At 45.0% G+C, this 20,376-nt stretch overlaps 1 protein-coding gene across 2 annotated transcripts in view; it reads right to left on the reverse strand.

Moving 5' to 3' along the window:
• Positions 1-20,376, reverse strand: part of EXOC6B (exocyst complex component 6B) — a 494,441-nt gene that overhangs the window by 3,890 nt on the left and 470,175 nt on the right. For both annotated transcript variants that reach the window (XM_070429462.1, XM_070429464.1), the window contains one exon: positions 2,936-3,048. In XM_070429462.1, the coding sequence (XP_070285563.1) occupies positions 2,936-3,048 (113 nt within the window). The remainder of the gene's footprint in view (positions 1-2,935; positions 3,049-20,376) is intronic.

Below are 20,376 nucleotides of genomic sequence, written 5' to 3' on the forward strand. Positions count from 1 at the left end.
TCTCCATCATCTGCTCCCTGACCTCACAGCTCCCTGGGCTGCAAGGACACAGGATAGAGGAGGGGAGGGAGAAACCCGGCAGGGGGAGTAAACTCTCCCAGGCACACTCCTTTGGCCAATGCTGCCCACTGTTCTCTGTGAGGTGGCCCCGCACTGAGGGGCAAATGAGAGGCCAGAGATCCCACCGGGACATTTATATCCGAGTGTAAGGTTCTGAGGAGCACCACAGCTGTATGGCTCTGGCTGACAGTGGGACGCCTCTCCGATCTAAACCTAAGGGCCTCCAGGCAACAGCACCGAGAACACTGCACGTAAGGCACAGCCACCTGCCTGAGGAGGCCTGTGTGTGGAGGGGGAAGGAGAGGTAACAGGTTCAGAGGTTTAGGTTGAAAAGAAAGCACTAGAGTCCTCAAGGCCATGAGGACCACTGTCCTCGGTCCTTCCCACATAACGCCTCAGTTATGTCTGTGGAACTGGCCTGGTTTAAGAGTCTTTATCCCAGAGAAGGAATCCTTTTCATTTCTTAACTGTGCTATAAATCTAAACAAAGACAAACCAAAACAAAAAGAAAGAAGAAAGGAAGAAAACCACTTCCTGATTTACAGAACATTTCATCTAACATCCTATGTCATCATTCGCTTTACGACACCTCACGCCACCCAGAGGCCAGCAGCTGGAGCTGGCTGTCGGCTCCCATGGGAAGCTCCCCAATGGGTAGGAGAGAAGAGGGGAGGGAGTCTTTGAGACTCAGAGGTTAGCTTCCTTGGTCATGAGGCCTGGAGTTGGGATGACTGGACAGATAAACTCAGGGGCCCCGAGCGCTGACGGCAGCTGCTGGTTTGTCCGTAGAACGCTCAGATACCAGAGGAGAGCCCTCGCCCTCCCCTTCCGCGAGACCAGATCCTGACCCGCTTTGCTATGGCCACCGCTCTGTGACCCAGGAGCATCTTCTCCTTCCTGAGTGCCCTCCCAGGTCTCTGGGTCACCCCCCCCCCCCCCCCCCCCCGCCCGCCGCCCTTAAGAAGGGCCAGGACGAGGGGGAGAGTCAAGCTTTGGTGTAGCTGGTGGTAGGGAAGGCAGGAACAGGCCAGGAAAAGGGATGATTCCTATGAGGCTGGGAAATACAGGTTTTAGGGTGGCCTTTGGCTCAACTATGTTTGGAAGGAAGCTTTTAAACCCCGCTGATGGCTTGGGCTAAGCACCTGGCTGTGTTACTGGCTGGGCCTCCAGGATGCTTCAGAGAGGCAGGCTATTCACCCTGTGGCTGGTCCACAGGAAGTGGAGGGGCCAGTACTTCTGGGTCATTGGCTGAAAGGGAATCCCAGGACACAGGTGGACATATAACGAATATGACATCTAAGCACCAACTCAAGAGCCAACACGTTCCCCATTTTAGCTGGGCACTGAGATTTCTGGGATTTTAGGTCTTGCCTCTAATAGTGAGTCTTCTGTGGGAGATGTGGCTCCAGATCTTAAAGCCCTGAGCCTCACCAGCAGGAGGCGGGGAGGTGCGGAGGAGTTCTCTCTGGCGGGGCTGAATTTCAGGCCCTGCACCGGCAGGAGTATTGCATGTATCAGGAAGCTGAGTGGGAACAGCCCTTTACCTGGCACTGATGGGGGAACACTCCTGCCTCCACTCCCAGCCCCAAAGGAATTGGTAAGCCAAGGGTCACTCTAAGGACCAAGGGTAGAGGAGGCAGCCAGCCAGTTGGCACCAGGCTGGTTTAGTAGATTAGTATGTCAGGGTGAGGACAACTCACAGGGCAGGGATCTTAGTGTAATCATTAGTGTCAATGAGGAAACCAGAAGGACTTGCCTCAAAGTGATGAAAAAGGCCCAAGTGAATAATATACTTACTCTCTAGATATCCTAGGGAGGAAGGTCATTGAAAGAGAGAACCATGGGAAAAAGGTTAAAATGGAGTATCAGTCTCTGTCTCGGTCTGGACAAAGTTGCTCTTTAGGCTTCTAGTTTCTTGGCTCTAAACACATACCTACCTCTGCATCCTGCTCTTGCCCACCCTCCATCTCCTCCCCTTCGATACCCCAGTCACACTGCATAGTGAGAAGGACACACCTAGCCTCTTGCTTAAGGCTCCATTCTGACCTCCTAGACTCAGGTCCTTGCCTTCTTAGGATTTGACTGGCCATATACATAGACTTGCCACATTGCCTAGATGCAGGACACTCTTCTAAGAGGCTTCTAAGAAGCCGGGGTTCATTAATTTGAAGACAAGAGAAAGTTTCCCTTCTACATGGGTCTTCGTCTCTGGCCTGCCAGCTCTCAACGAGGTTAGCAAATGTCAGAGCCAGGCTGCAATGCCTAGGGGATCCCAGCATGTGGGTGATAGGATGGTTAGCCATGCAATGTTCTAGAACTGACTCACCCAAACTCAGTGGTAGCAACCTTTGTCCACTAGTGACTACCTCAGGCAAGAATTAGATACCTTTTCCAATGTAGCTTCCTTGGGACAGTCAGCACAATAAAGCTCAATTTGTTAGGGAGCAGTGGGGAGTGAGTCAGTTCTGGTGAAGGTTTCAGTAGGTTCAGGAGTTTCTCTGCCAGGAATTGGAGAGATCACTGCTCTGTGGGGCTATTCTATCCATCACCACACTCTGTTTACCAGGCTGGCCTGAGCCCCACACCAAGGCATCTTCCTTCTCTTGTCATCTCTAGTTAAAGATATGACACCCCATGAAACTCCAAGGTAATCTCAGAGTCCAACTGACTCATACTTGACCTAGCTTGTGGGTTTCATGAATTAAGAGGCTGCAAGAAGACTGGCCTCTCAAATCTAACGATGGAGACTACTGACAGCACCGATGGCACCTTCAGGAACAGGGCCTCTCTGCCGTCCTGTTCAGGAACTGACCACCCCCCACACCCACGCCCCTCTCCCCACTTCCCCACACAGACCACTGGACTGGGTACTCACTTCTCGAGCAGGGTCAGAGCTGTCACTGGGTTTACACGGAGGTACTTGCAGTTGGGCTGACCGTAGTCAGCAAGGTAGGTTGACCAGTCCCACTGGATGAAGAGATCCAAAAGCTGTAAAATACCCAAATTCCCACCGCGGGGATTAATCAGATAGACAAGACAAACCCCTCAGAAATCCTCAGCATCCTTCACTACCAGCCACCAGTATACTTGCAAAGTAAAAATGTAATAAGAGAAAGAATGGTTCCAAACTATAATGCAACAGAAAGTTAATGAGTAATCATCAGACGTCAGCCCTCTGCCGTGAGCCCTATAGAGGTGCTGGCAGCCAGCGCTGTGAGAAACAAACTTACTAACTGGAATACAGGATCTGAATGTTCTTTATGTCTTCAGGCTTTTCAGTGAAAAGAACCGGTTTTTAAACTACTTGGGTTAGTTCTTTCTTCCTCACCTCCTTCAGTGCGGGATAGTTTTCTTTCATAATTAAGTTATTTATTTTTTCATTGCTTATGCTCCATTTTGGATTCCTCCCACATGCTAATTGGTTTGAACTATTTATTTATTTTTGGGAATAAGTCAGAGCTGTATAAAAAATATACTCAGAAGTATCACTCCCTCATCATCCCAACTAACCTGTTCTCTTCTCCCCACTCCTTTCTACATCTTTCCTCCCCACCTCTGCAGGGAACCAGTCTAGTTTCTGGTTTACCCTCTTTTGTTTCCTTTGTGCCATGGGAAGGTCCAGGTGCATTTCCTGTACCCTCTCCCTTCTCACCTGAAGGGGAGCACACTCTAGATACTCCCTTGCACTTGGCTTTTTTCACTCCATGGTGTATCTTAGAACTCGCTCCCTAGATGCTAATTGCGCATTAGTGACCCTATTTTTTATTAATTCATACAAATGCTCTTTTTATAAACCAGACAAGTCATTTTCAAGGCACAGACAAGACATTATGTTTGGGGGCATTTTATCATTAAGCTGGCGGAACAGGAGAGTATCTGCTATTTAGAGAGTAGGACACATGAATAAATGTGTCACTTTTATTCAGTGATTCCACCAGTCACTAATGATGCTTTGCCCTCAAACACAGAAGCATTTGTTTATGGTAATTATCAGAACAGGAGAACTAAACTAATGCAGTAATTGAAGTGACACCTTATAAGCTACATAGGTTAATAAACATGGTAAATTGTGTGATTATTGGTTATTATACAAAAACGTGTTGCAGTGGGAAAGGATAGGACAAGAAAAGACATTTGAATCAGGTTATGCTAAGCAAACTTTCTATGACAGAATCTTTTTCTTTTTCTTTTTTTTTCTTTTTTTGCCTCCTCTATAACTTTTATCTATAAGACTTTTAACTAGGACTTTGGCAGTTCTAAAGCTGTTTCTACTTCTACTATATTTCATTGTTCCTGCAGAACATTCCCATGGCTTAATAGTACTCAATTATAACTTTGGTTTCATGAAGGTGGGGGGATGGGGAGGACAAGACCCAGACAGCATAAGCAACTTGCTGGAAATCACAACGCAGACAAGTGGTAGAGATGGCTCAATGGCTTATACTCCCCAATGTGCTTAGCTGTTTATTTTTGAAAAATCGTCATTGATTTGGTCTCTAGATTAGGAATATTGCCTGAGGCTAAGTCAAATTTCTGAACAGTCTTTCTTTTTTGCTACCATAGCTGAGAAAGACTAGAAACATCCAAATGAGTCAAAGTAAAAATGAGCTCAAGAGCGAGTTAACTGGACAGAGCAGCACAATAGCAGAACAAATGCAGATTCCAGGAGAGACCTTCGGAATGAAATGTTGTTAAGATAAGGCAGGCCTCCTGATCCTTACTGGTGCATACCAACAGGCACACTTCTCCCCAGAAATGTAGCAGTGACCCAAAGGGATGAGTTGTTCGCAGGTAAAGGAGTAGAAGGAACTCTTCAGTAAGAATTATAGGCTCAGAGTCAATCAAATGATCCTGAGGTTGCCCTTGGTTCTCTCAGGCAGAAAGGCTCACACCCCCTCCTCCCCCCAAAAAACTCAGAAAGTAAAAATGAAGAGCCCGATGAGAAACGCCCTGCTTGGTCCCACTACTGGACTAGTGTTACCCAACCAATTCATATCACGCCCACTCTTGGTGAGGAGAACTGTGTTATATATCCTTGCCTTCGTCACTAATTCCCGTGATATGCGCCTCATCTCCCATGTAGAGGGGGAGCTCGCCAAGGATGGGGATTGTGCCTCCTCTTTCTGAAGACTCCTCATAGGTAGATTTCCAGCAGGCAGTCACCACAGACATGTTAAATGGAATTAAAGCAGGTAAACTGACTTTTATAGAAATGATATTGGCTAGATGATGGGACAGACTTGTAATTTGTTTCTCACAACAAACTTTCCAAATGGACCAAACCTAGGGCCCTCCTGACCAGAACGAGAAGGAAGGTTGTGTGAGAAAGAAGAAGACATCGAACAGGAGAGAGAATACCTATGACAGGTGAGAGGAAGCCCAGCCCTAGATATTTGATTCCAAGGGTCCAGGGAAGATACCTATGACTGGTGAATGGGAACTCAGCAGGTGTTTGGCTCTAAGGTGACATCTGGGCTGGTTCTTGGTGGGCCGCATGGGGCCTATCTCATGTTAAAAAGACCCTTGCCGAAACCGGTTTGGCTCAGTGGATAGAGCGTCGGCCTGCGGACTGAGAGGTCCCGGGTTCGATTCCGGTCAAGGGCATGTACCTGGGTTGCGGGCACATCCCCAGTAGGAGATGTGCAGGAGGCAGCTGATCGGTTTCTCTCTCATCAATGTTTCTGACTCTCTATCTCTCTCCCTTCCTCTCTGTAAAAAAATCAATAAAATATATATTTTTTAAAAAATACCCCCCCCCCCCCCCCCAGAGATTAACCAGAGAACTTATATGCATACTAGAGGCCCAAGACACGAAATTCATGCCGGGGCCTTGGCCCCAGCCACCACCCGCCGCCACCTCGGCCTGGGGACCTCTGCCGCAGCCCCCACCCGCCTCCACGGCTGCTGCCCGCCGTGGCTTTGTCCAGAAGGAAGGACATCCGGTCTAATTAGCATATTACACTTTTATTATTTTTATAGATATGTATAACCCATGGACACAGACAATAGTGTGGTGAAGGCCTGGGAAGGGGGTGGGTGTGGAAGCAGTCAACGGGGGCGGGGGGAGGGGGGAAGGGACATTTATAATACTTTCAACAATAAAGATAAATTTTTTAAAAACACACCCCCCGCCCTCGCCCCAATGCCTGCAAAGATTCCAGGGGCCTGGGATCTTAATCTGCAGGAACTAAGATAAGACACACCGACAACTACCTCTCTTTCCCCTGCAGTGGTTCTCAACCTTCCTAATGCCGCGACCCTTTAATACAGTTCCTCAACCATAAAATTATTTTCGTTGCTACTTCATAACTGTAATTTTGCTACTGTTATGACTCGTAATGTAAATATCTGATATGCTATATGTGTTTTCCGATGGTCACAACCCACAGGTTGAGAACCGCTGCCTAGAGGTTATTTTCTTTGCATGTTTTTTTTCTTGAACAGACACACTGAGTCCTGTAGAGAACTGTGCTCCCAAAGCAGGTGTGTCCTTGAAGTAAGCTTGATCTATGAAAATATGAGTTTGGACTTTCAGGATAATTCCTCATGATAAACAGAATAGACTATACTATGATTTTAAATAACATGCTCCTCTGGTGCACGTCACATATCATCTGACTGACAAAGTTCTAAACATGCTGCCTCTTTAGAACGCGGCTACTACGCAGAGTGCGGTGTAAAGAGAACAGCAATTCACAGAACACTGAACCAGGAGACGTTCTGTCCACGCCCTGCCTTTGACAGGATGAAACAGATCACATCATTATGAAGCATCTTTTCATGAAAACTGAGGCCCAGGTGCCTTTCAGGAGGCAGTTCAGCACCGCAAAACAGAGCCTGCGGCTGGTGGACCCCGGACTGACAGGGTGAGCGCAGATAAACCAAATCTACTTTTCTTGTTCAAATATGGAATCACAATAGCTGCCAGCAGCTGAGGGCAGATCCAGAGCACGGCTGTGAAAGTTCACTAGAAACACAGAATTGACTGATGACTCATTTGTGCTTATGGACCAAGATCTCCTCCAACTCCTTGTCTGGGTCATTCATTCAAAGGAGAGCGTCTGCCTACCTTCCACGGATCCTCAGGAGCACTCCTGACACAGGCGAACGCAGGAGGAAGTAGAAAGCAGGAATTATTTTAACGAACCTAAGCTGAGTACTAGCGATGCACTGAGCTCTTCCGGGCACGTGAAAGGAAGAATGAGACTCTCTGGTCTTGGGGAACTCAGGCTGGTAAATAACAGCACAGAATGATGTGAGTACTCTAACCGGGCACAAAGAAAGTTCAAAAGAAGGACATTCAAACCTGAGCCAGGTTGGTGGGGTTACTCTAGGAACAAGCGAGACAATAAGCAAGTGGCAAATGGCCTCAGATACCAAGCTAAGGAGGTTGAATTTCAGCCTGGAAGTTTCTCTGCTTGTGTTCATCAAGGCTGCTATCTGCTTTCTTTGAGACTATGGGATGAAAAACTACAGCCACCACTTGTCTTTGTAAATAAAGTTTTATTGGAACACAGCCATGCTCGCTGGTGAACATGATTTAGGACTGCTTATGTGCTCTAACAGCTGAGTTTAGTAAAGACGGAGACCATCTGGCCTGAAAAACATAAAGTGTTCACTATCCACTTCTTTACAGAAAAAGTCTGCCTCTAGATCCAGGCCAGGGAGAGCGGTGTGCTTTGAAACTCTCTTAGATGTAAGATACCTAATATCTACTAACTAAGTAAAAAAAGGAAAGAAAATAGCTAAGGGGGAGACCCTTCTAATTGTAAGGAGGTGGCAAAAAAGTCATTATCTTAACATGTGGCATCAGAATTGAAATGTGTTTGGGGAAATACCTTGCTTTGTAAGACCCCCCAGGGTAGGAGAGAAGGGGACGGAGCTTGTTAGTCTGTTTCTGGAGAGTGAATCTAAAGAGGGGAGAGGACACTGACATGCGTGAGAGGGTGAGGAAGGAAAGTCCTAGTGGTGTGAGAGCCCCAAACAGCTCTGGAGACCTGGGCTGTCTGGTAAGGATCTGTGTAGCATGTGATATAAATCTCCCTTAAAAATCACCCCCTTAGTCCCAATTTTTAAACAAATCTACTGTGCTCTCAATTGCTTGGGTGAATTTATTTTTTATTTTTTGGTGAATTCAAAGGCACTGAGTTTCACACTAGCCAGCTGCAAAACTACACTGTGGAAATGGGAGCCCAGGACAAAAGAAGCCCGGAGGTATCTAGGGATTCACAGCAAACTGAAAGAGGCCTGGGGTTTTTCACAGGCTATAGGCCGGGCTGGGGACAGGTCCCCAGTTCCTTTGGGTCTCTATAAGTTAAAATGAAAAATAAGTTCTGCAATCACAGCCCCTCAGTAGGCTGGCTCTTGAGCCTCCCAGAAAGGCCTGACCTCTTCTTTTGCTCTTGGCTGAGTGGGGGCAAGGGAAGGACAGTGGTGGCTTTGCAGTTCGCGGCTCCCCTCCCGTTCAGCTGCCTGGTGGGCGGAGGCTTCCTTAAGCTCTTGATCAGGGACCAACTGCACATCAGCAGCTTCCCCTGAACGTCACTCTGAGAAATATTTATTTGCCTCATAAATGTGGGTTTATAGGTTTGCTACCTAAACTCTTCACCTCTGAGACTACCTTGGTAAAGAGAAAGACAGGAGGCGTAAGGCTCTCCCATTGTATCAGCTGGTGCGGGGAGGGGGTGGGGGCGAAGATTCCCAAATAAAAACGTCAACACCAAGCATTCCTTTGTGTCAGAGGCTTCTGCGAGGCCATTGCACATGGATGTGCACACTGATGACAGCATCTATGCTGCTGCAGGGGCCAGAGGAGAACCTATGATCACACTGGGTGGTAACAACCCTACTGTGCATACAGGTTCAGGGGGAAGGTGGAGGCCTCTGCTCCTGGTGGGGTGGGGAAGGCAGGCAGGTGTGGCCACAGGTGTGGTCGAAGGAGGTCAGAGCTGCGGGGCAGTGTTCATTTTCTTTCAGCATATTGTGATTTGTTAAAGGTTCCTAGGTAAGTGGGTTAGAAACTATATTGTTGAATTTTTAACTAACCCCGCCTCCCTCTCTGGCCAAAATGAGTAAGTGGTTTAAAAGCACCCCTGCAAAGATACCATGGGCTGAACAATGGGAATATAAGCAAAAGTCAAGAAAACGACGTTCTGAGTGTTCACACCTCTCAGTGCCATGTGCAAGCTCTTTGTTGCCCACATTATAAAGTAAAAACAAGGAGGTAATCAGATATGATAAAGCCATGCTCCAAAGGTGAAATTATCACTCTATTTAAAATATGGTTTGTATCCACTATTGTGACTAGTGAACTTTACGTAGCCCAAGTATATACTGTGTCTTGAGATAGTAGTGATAGTAATATGTGTGCGTACACTCCTGTGGGCATACTCACAAGCAGACTTTCAAAGGTAATGGCAAGTTCTGTCTCTTAAAACACAGTGAGGAAGAGGGTGTGGGGGGACTACCCTTTGGAAGTTATTCAGTATCTAGTCACAGTTTCTTAATAAATTGTCAAACATACAAATACATTAGGGGTGAGTTCTCAAGATTTTTTTGCCAACAGTGATGATCAATCAGAAAAGTTTAGAGAGCCCTGGCCGGGTGGCTCAGTGGTTGGAGAATTATCCTGTGCACCAAAAGGTTTCGGGTTCAATTCCTGGTCAGGTCACATACCTAGGTGGCAGATTTGATCCCTGATCGGGGTGTGTATGGGAGGCAACTGATCTCTCTCTCTCTCTCTCTCTGTCCCTTCCTTTCTCTCTAAAATCAATTAATAAAAAACATCTCCTTGGGTGAGGATTTAAAAAAAGTTTGGGACACTGGTTAGATAATCTGCAGGAAAAACTTATCACAGATTCATAATGAAAATGATTTGGGTTCTCTTTTATAAATAAGAAATATCATTTGTAGGAAATTACTTCTTGCCTTATGTGAGTCATTACAAATCACAGCCCAGGAACTTTATGACAGGCATAAGAAAAATATCCAACATTAAAGGATAGTGAAGCAGGAAATATCCTTATATTCTGGGTAAGTTTACAATAAGCTAGAATCTCAATGGATTGGGAAAGGTGAATTTGAACTAAAGACTTAGTACCAGACAGCTAATTCCTTAAGACCCTTAGCCCAGTCAAATATGCATTTAAAATCTATTTTGTTCTGGATTTGAGGGGCTGGAGAGTGAATAAAATTGCAACTCGTATTCCAGTGCCAAATGTTGGAACCAATCAATAAATCAATTAAAGAGCTATTGGATGATAAGTGGTTCTCAACCACCAAAAGATCCTTTTCTCCCCCCTCTATAAACTCCAAATTTCAAAAGGGTTCTGACTCCCAACCATTGTGTTAAGTAATGCTAGTTCCTAGGAAGGCCACAGTCTCAGCCCCATGGGGTTGGTGTATTTGCTGTTTCCCTTTCCATGAAATGTATTTCCTTCCTTTCAATTCGATTTTTCTAACTACATTTTATGTATCATTTCAATGAGCCACCTCAAGGCCATTTTGGAAATAGGTGGGGTTAAACAACTCTGATAAAAAGTGCAAATGAGCACAGCACCTGTGCTTGAGAGTCCGATGAAGGGCCAAGACAGTGAGTATGATTTGTTCAGATCAAGGAAAGAGGAGAGAGGCCCAAAAGACGTAAAGTCCCAGTCAATAAAAAAGATGGGCATAATGTATATTAAACAGAGAACAGAACAGAGGGAATTTCAAACAAAGAGACTGGTGGGAGCCAAGGTGCGGAGATAGGAGTAGCTGAGAAGTGTTCAAGGGAAGAAGCTACTGGACAGTTCTTGAACACCTCCCTACCATGTAACAGATAATCAGAGAGCCTTCTTACTCATCTGTTTCACGTAATCCCCAGGAAAATCAGTAGCCTAAGAAGTAGGTATCTCCACTTCACAGATGAAGAAGTGAATGCTTAAAAAGGTAAAAGAATGTACCAAGAGGAACATACTCAGTAAGTGATACCATCAGGGCTTGGACCCAGGATAGCCTGACTCCCGAGACTGGGCTTTGCCATCTATGGCAGATGGCGAGGAATTGCAGAGAACAGCGCCATTCTTTTTATCTAACGGGGGAGGAAATGAAGGTCGGGAAAGATTCATGGCCATATGCAAAGTTACCATGAATGGGGCTGGAGCTAGAACAGAAACCCTGGACTTCGAGTCCACTTTCCTTTCTAGCAATTTAATCCGCTGGTGGAGAACCAACATCTATGAGAACAGAATACAGGTTTGATGCCTAACGAGGTGAAGAAGGAAAGGGATTTTGTTATGTATCCCCTATATGCTTTTATGTTTTTAATAGAAAAACAGTATATGGAAATGTTTTTATGTTTTCATATATAATATTGTACACAATATTCTGCAATTTGCTTTTTCCTTCAATATTGTTTTCAAGATCTATCCATGTTGATCCATGTGAACCTAGTTCATTGATTTTTTACTGCAAAATAATGTTCTTTTTAAAATATATATTTTAATTTTACAGAGAGGAAGGGAGAGGGATAGAGAGTTAGAAACATCGATGAGAGAGAAACATCGATCAGCTGCCTCCTGCACACCCCCTATTGGGGATCGAGTCCACAACCAAGGTACATGCCCTTGACCGGAATCAAACCCGGAACCCTTCTTCAGTCCGCGGGCCGACACTCTATCCACGGAGCCATACCAGTTAAAGCAATAATGTTCTTACTGTAGAAGCATACTTAAATATACTACAATATATTTATTAATTAATTCAATGAAGGGAATTTGTGTAATTGTGCTTCTGGCTGGAAGGGGAATCTCCGGAGTGCCTGTCTGTACCCACTCGGGGAGTGTAATGAGAAAGGAGAATCAGCCAATCTGTACCACCATGTACATCAGAAATTATGAAAAATGGCAGGTCACCCAGTGGACCAACTTAAATACCCCCTACATTTTTATACCACAACAAATGGTACAGAGAAAACTTAGATGGCTAGGACAGGAAAAGACTCTCAATGAGATACAGAAAGGAAATCCAAATATTCTTGAAAAAGAACATCCACAGGAATGAAGGAAAAAATGCAGTAATGCTGACCAGAATTAAGATAAAACACAAAATATTTCTCCTCTGAATAGTAATGTCAGGAGATTACATCCTGACATTACTATTGAGCCCTTGAGAATGGATCAGGAAGTTTCTACAGACTTTTCAAAGCTACTTGAGGTTGCCCAGAGAAGGGCAAGCTCTGCTTCCATACTATTCCCCTCGATTTCCTTGAATCTGAATAGACCATCTCTGAAATTTTCCAAGTAAATTTCCTATATTATATTAGCGTTTGAGTTGAGTGGGAAGAAGAAATTATGAGAATAAAGAAATCTTGTGTGAGAGTTTGATGCCATTCTTAGAGATCCTAGGATGGAAAGATTTCTCTTATTCTGCACAGATAAGCCCAATCTTCTAATTTCTTGTATGGCCAGAGCAATAAGGACTTTGGTCTCTAATGGCATGGGAGCCTTTATCCAACACTAGGCTTTTGTGTTTATTATCTCTGGTTATAGTATGGCTTATGAGGTCTCAAATAGCTCATTATAGTTTTCTGACTCAGTTTCTCAATCAGTTATATGAATTGGTTAAAAATATGCTCCAATTTATTGTATAAGGGTATGAAGAGACATGTAGTAAAGTGAAAGCACTTACAGTTAATACTATTATCACAGGGTATCATTAATATTCAAAAATATTTTTTAAAAGCAACCAGACATTACCCTTCATGAACTTTGAAGCAACAGAAATTGTCTGACTTTTGCTCATTGTAAACCGGAGCCCTGGACTCTCATCCAAGTTACAACTCCCTTCTCCCAACCTCGGAGCCATCATGTCCATATTCTGTGTTAGCCATCTGGATATTCTCCAGATTAGATTTGTCCATGTGGCTTGTTCCCTGGAAGATGAGTTCCTTCAAGGGCCAGATCATAAGCAGTGTTTGGTTTTGTTGTTTTTTTTTGTTGTTGTTTTGAGGAGACCATTCACAGTTGAAATACATGAGCAAACTGTGGGAAAAACAACCTATTCTTTTACCTGAGATCTCGCCCATGTCTGCAAGAAAATCACCTAAAAGTAGATACCATGGCACTTTGGTCAGTCACCATCATGTTGTTTTAACCAGTCCCCTTGACTAGTTCTCTTGGCTGGTGTCATTCCTGAATTGAAGGTGTCCTCATAGCAGATAAATCTTCCCAACACCTTCCCCTGTCCCCTTTTATGAATCTCAAACACTTTACAACCTGGGGCTGGTGGCAGAGAGTGGGGGGTTTAGGAGATCCTTAGAGTTACAAAGAGGAATGGTGTTGAGGCATATCACTCATTCTGTGTAGGAGATGTAGTCAGTTCAGGATTTCCATCGTTACGTACTTATGTGTCCCTGGGCAAGATACTAAGTGGAAATAATAATGCCTAATTTAGTAGTGCCTAGCACAGCATAAATGCTCAGCAAATGTTTGTGATGATGATGATGATGATGATGATGAATAAGAAGAAAGTGACAATGAAGCTGACCAACTCATTTCTGCCTTCGCAACTTCACTCATGCTGTTCTCTGATTTGGAATGCTACCCTCATTGTTTTGACCTATCCAGGTCCTTCCCATTCTAAAGGACCCTTAAGAAACCTTCTTCAATCAGCTTCAATCAGCACAATGCCTCATTTGGCAGTATCACAGTCTATCTCATCCTAATTATTTCTTATGTCTGGCCTCCCCAAGGACATTGTAGGCTACTTCAGGGCAGGATCTTTTTATCTGCTTTGACCCAGCATGGGTCTGGGCTCACGTGAGCTAAGAAATATCTGGTATCGAGCACAGTCAAGGAGGTTTCTATTTCCTGGTCACAGAGTGGTACCAAGCACAGTACAAAGGGAATTCCACAGCTGACAGCTGCATCTTCTTGGCTGATCAAATCCTCTGGACTTTATTACCCCATATTACTAAAATGGTCTTATGTCGGCTGAAGGGGTGGAAATGAGTAAGGGATTCTAGATGCTGGTCTGAGATTTACCACTTGCCATGTATAACTCACTAAGCAATTATTCCTGCTCTAGATATCAGGGCACTAATTATATTTCCACACTCCCAAGAGGTCTGTAGAGGTACAACCAGGGTGTGTTCCTCAAGCACGTCGGTACTGGCCCAGGCACTCTGGACTGCCATGGAATTGGGTTTAGGGCAGATAAGAGTTGGTAAAAAAATTATCATGGCCACTGCTATTCTGTAAGCCACCGATGCTCAGGATATGGACCTCATTCTGCTCATACTCGCTTCCTCTATAAGCTTCTGGAATTCTCTAATCTTTTGAAAATGGGGTGGGAACCACAGGTCAGCCCAACAAAGAAGGGGAACTTCTGACAAGGTTCTATCCAGAACTGTCTTCAGCTTTCTCTGGTACCAGCAACATCCTTCTCCTTCATCTTCCTGTCAGGCCGGAGCATAGGCACTCTGGCCCTTCAGATGATAAGCACCTTCAGGGCTGTGGTGTTTGTCTCCTTAGTGCTTGGCATGGTGTGGTGGGCAGAAAGGGGCTCAATAAGTGCCTGCTGACTGATGGTTGTGAGGAAGCATCGCAGAAGGCCAGTGTCCCGGAAGGCCCTGAGAGCATCGCAGCAAACCCCTCTGCCTACGGTCTTCTCCAGGGCCTTCCCCCCAGGCTCCTTGCTACTCTCTGGGGCAGCAGGACCTGCCTCCACAAGGTGCTAGTCTCTGCTTTCTGTTGGTGTTTCTCCATGCTCTCCAAAAGGCGGAGAATGGGTGGAAAGGCTCAGCCACAGGATATTGGACTGTTTACAGTTGGCCAGGCCAAGATTAGCATGAGCACAACATATGCCAAGTTCATTGGAAGTTACATTTTCCCTTTGTTTACACATTAAAGGGGAGAAGACCAGAAGGAAAAAAAAAAAAAGCAGGTGACCTCCTGGTAACCTCGCCCGTCTGCAAGAGGCTGCTGCCCTCACCTCTGAATGAACTTTCAGATTATCTCAGACAAGATTCACCTTGCGCTGAACTTGTACGCCTGCTCTGAAGCCCCCAGTCACGTAGCTGTGATTAAACATTACAGAGTGGCCATAAATTTACAGAAGTATTATTGTGGCTTGCTTTCCTCTTTCTTCTTTGGGAGAGGAAGAGAGCAATGGGTTTAGGGTGGGGGGAGCTAAAAAAAGGGAAATGTAGTCAAACAAACAGTTCCTTTTCACAGTTCTGAACAAAAGAGAAAACATTGCAGATAGGTGTCCCAGAAAGAAGGGGAAAGAGATTTGGCCATGTGAGAGGAATTAAAGTTCTAGAAGACTTCAAAAGCCCCAAACTCAACAAAATAGCCGCGATGCTCTGCTCCCATTTCCAGGCAACCTGAAAGTTCGCAGGTGAAAGCGGACCTGCTCTGCCTGCCCCGGGCCTGTCTGAAGGGTGTCCCTGCAGCAAGACTTCTGCCCGAGACAGTGATGCTCATCCCTGGGTTTGCTCTACAGTATGGGGCAATGGGCAGGGAAGCAGGCAGGGGAGAGAAGGCTGCAAAACACGGTTTGTTTTGTTCTTTGAGCTGCTGTGAGCAAGGAGGACGCCCTAACATCTGGGACATTTAAAAGGAGATTGGACAAAGACTAGACCGTATTCTAAAGGAAACACCCTGAAGCTATACCCAGGAGACTGACCAGATGACCTCAGAGCATTTATTTCTATGATTCACTGTTTTATACTTAAAGTGGGAAGAAAAATGGATATTCCACTTAAGTAAAGTTTGCTAAATCCTCTAGGATTCCAAAGCCAAGATACGCCTGCAGACGGCCTGTGCTGGTCATTAAACAATGAGACCTCTATAACCAGAAAAGGCCACGGAGTGCTCTATGTGATCCAGACGAATTGTAAGAAGTGGTCAGGAAGCCAGACTGAGGTGACAGGCTCTGGCCAGCAAAGCCACCTTTGGAAAGGACTCATTCGGTCTCTGGTTACCCTATGGCAGTGACAGGGGTGCTAAAGAGGCTCATTGTTTCTACAGTTGGCAAGGCCTCATCCATAAACGTAGCAAAGCCCAGAGTCCATCACACAAGGAAAGCAGCCGATGGCTTAGCTCAGCTCCTACTCTCGGCAAGTCTCTCACTTCTTGTACAAATCCTCCAGGAGTCAGAAACAGCCCTTTGGAAATGCTCAGGCATTGCCTCTGATACACTGAGTAGAGCCAGGAAGTGAAATGTCCATGGAGCTGGGACAGTCTTGGGAATGTTTATGTTTGCCATGGAAGTTCTGAAGTCACCCTCTGGTCCCAGAGGGCAACCCGTCTCCAAAGTCCTAGTTTGGACTTGGAGAAGAAAAAGAATGGTTCTTGTCTCTCAAGATGAGTTCTGTGTTTGGGGGGTAAGACCAGGAGTGTGAACATATGGAGGCTGGGATCTGAGACTCATGGGAAAGCTGTGAGAGCATGCAGGGGGCTGTACTAACGCGGACAGCCTGAAATCAGGCCAACAATCGCTCAACACACAGGTACCAGCCAAGGGCAATGAGACAGACTCAATAGGGCAGCCAGGAACCAGGAAGGCATACACAAGAGGAGGAAAGGCAAATATGTACCAAGAGCTAGAAAACACAAGATTAGATTGTTGGGTGGAAACTTGGGGAGAGGGGAAAGCATAATAAAAGTTGCAATTGTTGAGAGCTGAAAGTGGGCCAGGCGCTGTATGAAATCAAGTGCTGTAGGGCACTGTCTCATTTAATGTTCATCTAAGAGGAAGATACTATTACTATGCCAATGTTAAAGATAAGGAAATTGAGGCACAGGACAATTAAGCAATTGCTCAAAACCACACTGTAATAAGGAAGTCAGAATCTGAACCCAGGCCTATCTAATTCAATGCATTTTAAAATATGAGAGTAAATCTGGAAACTAAAGAGAAATCTATAAAAGTTCATGCTGGTCAGATTGAATGAAATGTCCTCTTCCTTTTCCTACCATCCTTCAAGCGCTGCTTAAGTGCTCATCTCCTGTAGGAAACCTTGACTACTACTATCAGCTTCTGAGATTTATCCTTTCTCTGAACTCTATTTGTCTTATTGTTTATGGGGCACAGGAAGCACTGTATCACAACTTTTCTATTCTTCCAACTGTTTGTCCCTCACAACTGAACAACTGATTATGTCAGTAAACTAGATGCTGATATAGAAAGAAACCTAAGTGTTTTGTTTGTTACCTCCCAGAATAGAAAGTCAATTCTTTGAGGCCTGAGGTTCAAAATGCCTAGTACAGCAAGGGACACACAGTGGGACCTTAGTATATTTGTGACCAAATTCCCAGAAACCAATAAAAATCCCCCAAAGTACACAATAAGGAAGCGTTTTCTAATGAAGTGAGTTGTTCATTAGTAACATGTTCTAGAGTGGAGGATATAGGAATATGGATATGAGAGTAGACTGGGCCCTACTTCTTTTGTGTATAACTCTCCCCCCTCCCCCAATAAGTAGCTTTACCGCAGTATTTCTTTATAAAAACAATATATGCTCTTTTCAAAAATAAAAAAAAATCAAAAACCTCTTTAACTCAAAAAAGGATAGCAGGGAACCTATCACCCATAATCTCATCTCCTAGGGATAATAACTGCTGATGATTTGCATGCTCTTAAAAGCTGACTATTTTTCAGTAATAAAGCACAAAATCTTCTACATTTTTAAAGACTATAGTGTCTATTTTTAATGGCTCTATACCATATGAAGTCGAACAAATCCCCTACTGGTAGATATTTTGTGTGTTTTTTTCCCCTCCAATCCTTCACTACTCAATGTCTTGATGAAATACTTGCAAATACATCTTGGTGCATTTCTGCAATGGCTCCCTTAGGAAATGACACAAGCTGCACTACAGTACAGTGGTTTAAAGTGTTGACTCTCTAGACAGCCTAAGTTGGGTTCCTAGCTCTTCCACTTACCTGCTTTGTGATCATGGGCAAGTTATCGAACTTCTCTACAATCCAGTGTTATCATCAATAAAACAGGAATAAGTAGTACATATATCATAGGGTTGCTGTGTGGATTGAATATGTTAATTCATGTGAAGCTTTTAGTATCGTTCCTTTCAGACAGTAAATGCGTGGCAAATGTTAGCCATGATGATGTTGATGATGCTGCTGCTGCTGATGATGACTGATAAACTCCTGGAAGCACGATTCTTGGTTAAAGCTTTTGGTACCCATTGATGAACTGCTCTCCAGAATGGTGTCTCAATTTACTCTCCCATTAGCAGGAATCAGAGTGTTTTTGAATAGAAAAACCTGAACAGAGCCGGCATGAGCATCTTTCAGAAATGCTAGAGGGGCTATCTCGCTAAGCCAGAAGCTTTATGATCGCTGTCTACCTCATAGTCCCATGCTTCCTTGCCCTCTTCCTAAGTCATATACGTGTAATGAAAATCAGGAGAACATGTGGAAAGACTTGGAACATTTTGAAATAAAATGTTCTAAGGCTCTATCTAACTTGCATTTAGATAGTGCTTTGTAATTTGGAAAATGTTTTCAATCTTTTTGGCACAAACACCATCTAACTTATTGGTTATGAAAACCTATACTTTCCAACTGGGACAATTAAGGAATGATTAGGTTACAGAATAACTGAAGGGATGCCAGATCTCATCTTAACCTGTTTCTAGATCAGATCTTAAGACCCAGCCTTGCACCCAGGCTGCCTGCACCATTCACCTCACCACTGTCAGATCAAAAGCTCTCTAAGGTTCTCTTTTCTTCCACTGTCACTACCAAGCATTCAGAAGTTTCTTCTCTTTGGATTTTACTTGCAACCACAGCTATCTATCTCCACTCTCTAGTAACTCTTGTATCAAATGAACACACAGGCAGGAATTAAGGATACAATCTTGTTACCTGAAGTAGCTTGAAATAGTTGTCTCTCACGTCATCAAAGGTGAGCATTTACTAGAATTTGATAGTGAAAGTTCCTTAGCTGTTTCTATCCTACTTCTCCCTGGTCCGAAAATCACTGAAAAAATACCCTCCTTCCTTAATTTTTCAGGTTTCTAAAGAAGCAAAGCTCAGCCTAGTGTCTTTAGGACCTCCCTGCATTCTCCATCTTAGCACCGTCCCCTGCTAATAGGAAGTGTGAGTATTTCACTCTATTGGAAGCTATCCGTGTTTCAGCCAAAGACCCAATGCTACATGCTCACAGCAGGAAAGAACAAGTGGATCACTTAAAAAATGGGCTCTAGTTACGTTTCTGATCATTACATCATCTGCCGAAGTGAAGGCTTCTGTCACATGGGAAAAGGAGCACTATAATCTGTGTCCTGATGTTACAATCAAGACAAGTGTACCGGTAATAATACAATTGTGGGAATTTGAATACACTCTTACTTACCAATGACCACAATCAAGGCAGTCCCTTTTTCTTAAAATATATGGTACTTAATTTTGGTCTTCAGTGATAAAATTTTCATATTCTTCCTCTTTACATTCAAATATAATGCACCCAATGCTGCTGCTATGTATGGATTATCTACACTAATAAAAGAGAAACATGGTAATTGGCGTACGACCGCTACCCTTCCCATTGGCTAATCAGCGTATCCTTATGCAAATTAACTGTCAGCCAAGATGGCGGCCGGCAGCCAAGCACTGAAGCTGCTCGCTTCCTCCAGGAACTGCAGACTCCAACGTTCCCCGCCTCACTTGCCGGACTCTCAACTGCAACTCTAAGCAACTATTACTCTGTTGCAAATAAGAAGCTAAACAAAATGGCTTTCAGTCAGCCCGGGACCGCAACATTGTATCCATGTTTTCAGTAGCGAGGCCTCAGAGCTAAAGCTGGCCCAGAATAAAAAGAAAACAAGGAGCGATTGGGAGCTTTTAGTCAACTGCCAGCGGGAAAACAGCCCTCAGCCCCTCAGCCAGCCTGGCCAGGCACCCCAGTGGGGACCCCCACCCTGATCCAGGACACCCTTCAGGGCAAACCAGCCGGCCCCTACCCGTGCACCAGGCCTCTATTCTATATAGTAAAAGGGTAATATGCCTCCCGGCACCGGGATCAGTGGAGCAATGAGGCTCCCGGCACTGGGATCAGCGTGACAGGGGGCAGCGCCCAAACCCCCTGATCAGCCCTGCTCTGTGCCTGATGGGGGGGAGCTCCCCAATCCCCCGATTGCCCTGCGGCTCTGTGTGTGACAGGGTGCAGCGCACCAACCCCCTGATCGGCCCTGCTCTGTGTGTGACAGGGTGTGGCGCCCCAACCCCCTACCCCTACGGGCCCTGCTCTGTGTGTGACAGGGTAGAACCATAACCTCTCCATTGGCCCTGCCCTGAGTGTGACAG

The sequence above is a fragment of the Myotis yumanensis genome, unplaced genomic scaffold, assembly GCF_028538775.1.
Source record: "Myotis yumanensis isolate MYYU_CA2020_CCGP unplaced genomic scaffold, mMyoYum1.0.hap1 SCAF_11, whole genome shotgun sequence".
NCBI lineage: Eukaryota > Metazoa > Chordata > Mammalia > Chiroptera > Vespertilionidae > Myotis > Myotis yumanensis.